This window comes from Bidens hawaiensis, unplaced genomic scaffold, assembly GCF_021521415.1.
Source record: "Bidens hawaiensis isolate Kalapana, Puna unplaced genomic scaffold, B.hawaiensis_p1.1 tig00030251_1, whole genome shotgun sequence".
Lineage (NCBI taxonomy): Eukaryota > Viridiplantae > Streptophyta > Magnoliopsida > Asterales > Asteraceae > Bidens > Bidens hawaiensis.
The window spans coordinates 248509-250593 of NW_027495042.1; the positions used below are offsets into that span (position 1 = coordinate 248509).

The following is a 2085-nucleotide window of genomic DNA, read 5'->3' on the forward strand; positions in this document are numbered from 1 at the left end:
AAGACGACCTTTATTTTATAAAAGAACTGTTAATTGCATTAGGTGAAGTTGCCTTAGGCCTTTTTTTTTTTTTTTTTTTAGCGTCAAAGTTTGAAATTCAAGCATGATTTTTGTTTGTGAATTTCTAGGCCTAAAGATTGTTATATTTTATTCATGTTAGTCACCGTGAGCCACTTGCTTAATTGCTTTTAATAATTTAATTATATGCTCTATTGTTATTAGTCGTATTGTATTTGTTATATATACCTGCTATTCTTCACTACTTTGTAACATAAAGATTTCATCAAATAATCTCAAAATCCATGGATACTCTTCTTCAATGCCTGCCGATGATCTTCTTCCTCCTCCTAACGTTTCCACAACCCATCTATGGCAAAATCGGCACTTCCGTGCAATACGGTCCTCCATTCGCACGTAAGCTCCACGGTCTCTATCTATATTGTTGTTTTGGGATTGCTTATTTTCACCACCTTATAAAAACTTTTAGTGAAAAGTAATAGCGTGTATGAAATTACTTTTGATATGATGGAAAAAAGTTTTTAAGCTACCGTTTTGTAGCGTATTAACTTATTGAAAAGTTATAAGCATGTAAAAATAGGGTGTCAATTGTGTCGGGTTGATGGGTTCGGGGTTGGCGGGTTAGCGTTGAGATTCTTCAACCCTAACACAACCAATATTTTTATTCGTGTTGGGTCGTGTACCCATTTAAACTCGTGCCGTGTTCGGGTTATGTTTCGGGTCAACCCATTTTACATGCATATACAAATATGAGTAATATCTATTGACTTAGTAATAAATTAAACAATTAATTACTTTTTTATTCATATAAAACTTATTAATAATTTGTGATAAATCTAATTGTTTTTGTGTATTTATTTCTCATTTTCAATTAACAAACTTAGGCTCACGTATTTAGCTCAAGATAAGAACAAACGAATGAAATAACCATAGAATAAACAGTTATAACTAATAAAATGAAATTATTAAAAGTAAAAAATAGTTAAAAAAATTAGTTTTTTTATGAAAAATTAATAAACTAAGTATTTGACTTTAAAATTTAAAACATCTTATCTCTAAGATAAAACTATTAACTTCTCTAAAATTAGCAGGTCAACCCACTTTTTAATGGGTCGGGTTCGGGTTGACCTGTTTTTTAAACGTGCCGGGTTCAAGTTGACCTGTTTAAGAAAATGAGTCGTGTCAACCGAATCAAAACCTATATTTTTTCGTGTTAGGTTTCGGGTCGTGTTAGGAATTAACACCCCTAGGTAAAATAAGGAATTCCAAACACTCACTCACACAATCCCCGAAATAAGTATAAATTTGATTACGTGTTGATACAGCAACTGCGTGTTATGGCAACGACCTTAGCCAGTTTTCGTCTGGCACTTTATTTGCGGCGGCTGGTGACGAGATTTGGGACAATGGTGCCGCTTGTGGGCGGCGTTATATGTTGGAGTGCATAAGTGCCCCCTTGCCAGGGACATGGATTGTTCCCGGGCGAGTAATTCAAGTCAAAATCATCGATCGTGCCCGGATGACTGTTTCACCAGCTTCGAAGGATCGCACCACCATCGTCTTGTCGGATTTCGTGTTCGCACTCATCGCCAATACTACCGCCACCGACATTTTCATTGATTACAAAGAGTATGCATAACTTTATATGTAATTGTTCATTAACATGTTGCCTTATCATTCATGTTTTTTATGTTAGTTTTTGAACATGGGTAGTTGGAAAATATCTTTTTCTAATGATATATTTTTTTTTCCAAAATTTTAGCTTATATTTTTGTAGAATTTTTTTATGAGTTTTTTTTTGCAGATTTTGTGGATTTTTTGTGAATTTTTTATTCCTTAAAACAAATAAAACAGATTAAACCGTATTTTTTCTTAATTTTGTGTTCTTTAATTTTTTTATTTTAAATAAATAAAAAAGAATAATTTTGGTATAAATAAAGAGGGGAGACAAAAGAACCCAAATAGATAAATACAGTAGTTTTTTATTTAAACAGGATAAAACTCTAATTTTATATGATTTTATGGTTGTCAACAAGTTTGACTTTGAACATGTATTTAAAGACATAA

The 2085-nt window shown here is 32.3% G+C and overlaps 1 protein-coding gene across 1 annotated transcript; it reads left to right on the top strand.

The window, feature by feature from the left end:
• Positions 1 to 302: 302 nt before the first annotated feature.
• LOC143580148 (EG45-like domain containing protein 2) lies at positions 303 to 1657 on the top strand. Its single transcript, XM_077063254.1, has 2 exons — positions 303 to 414; positions 1344 to 1657. The coding sequence occupies exons 1-2, from the start codon at positions 303 to 305 to the stop codon at positions 1655 to 1657; spliced, it is 426 nt and encodes a 141-aa protein (XP_076919369.1).
• The last annotated feature ends 428 nt before the right edge of the window (positions 1658 to 2085 follow it).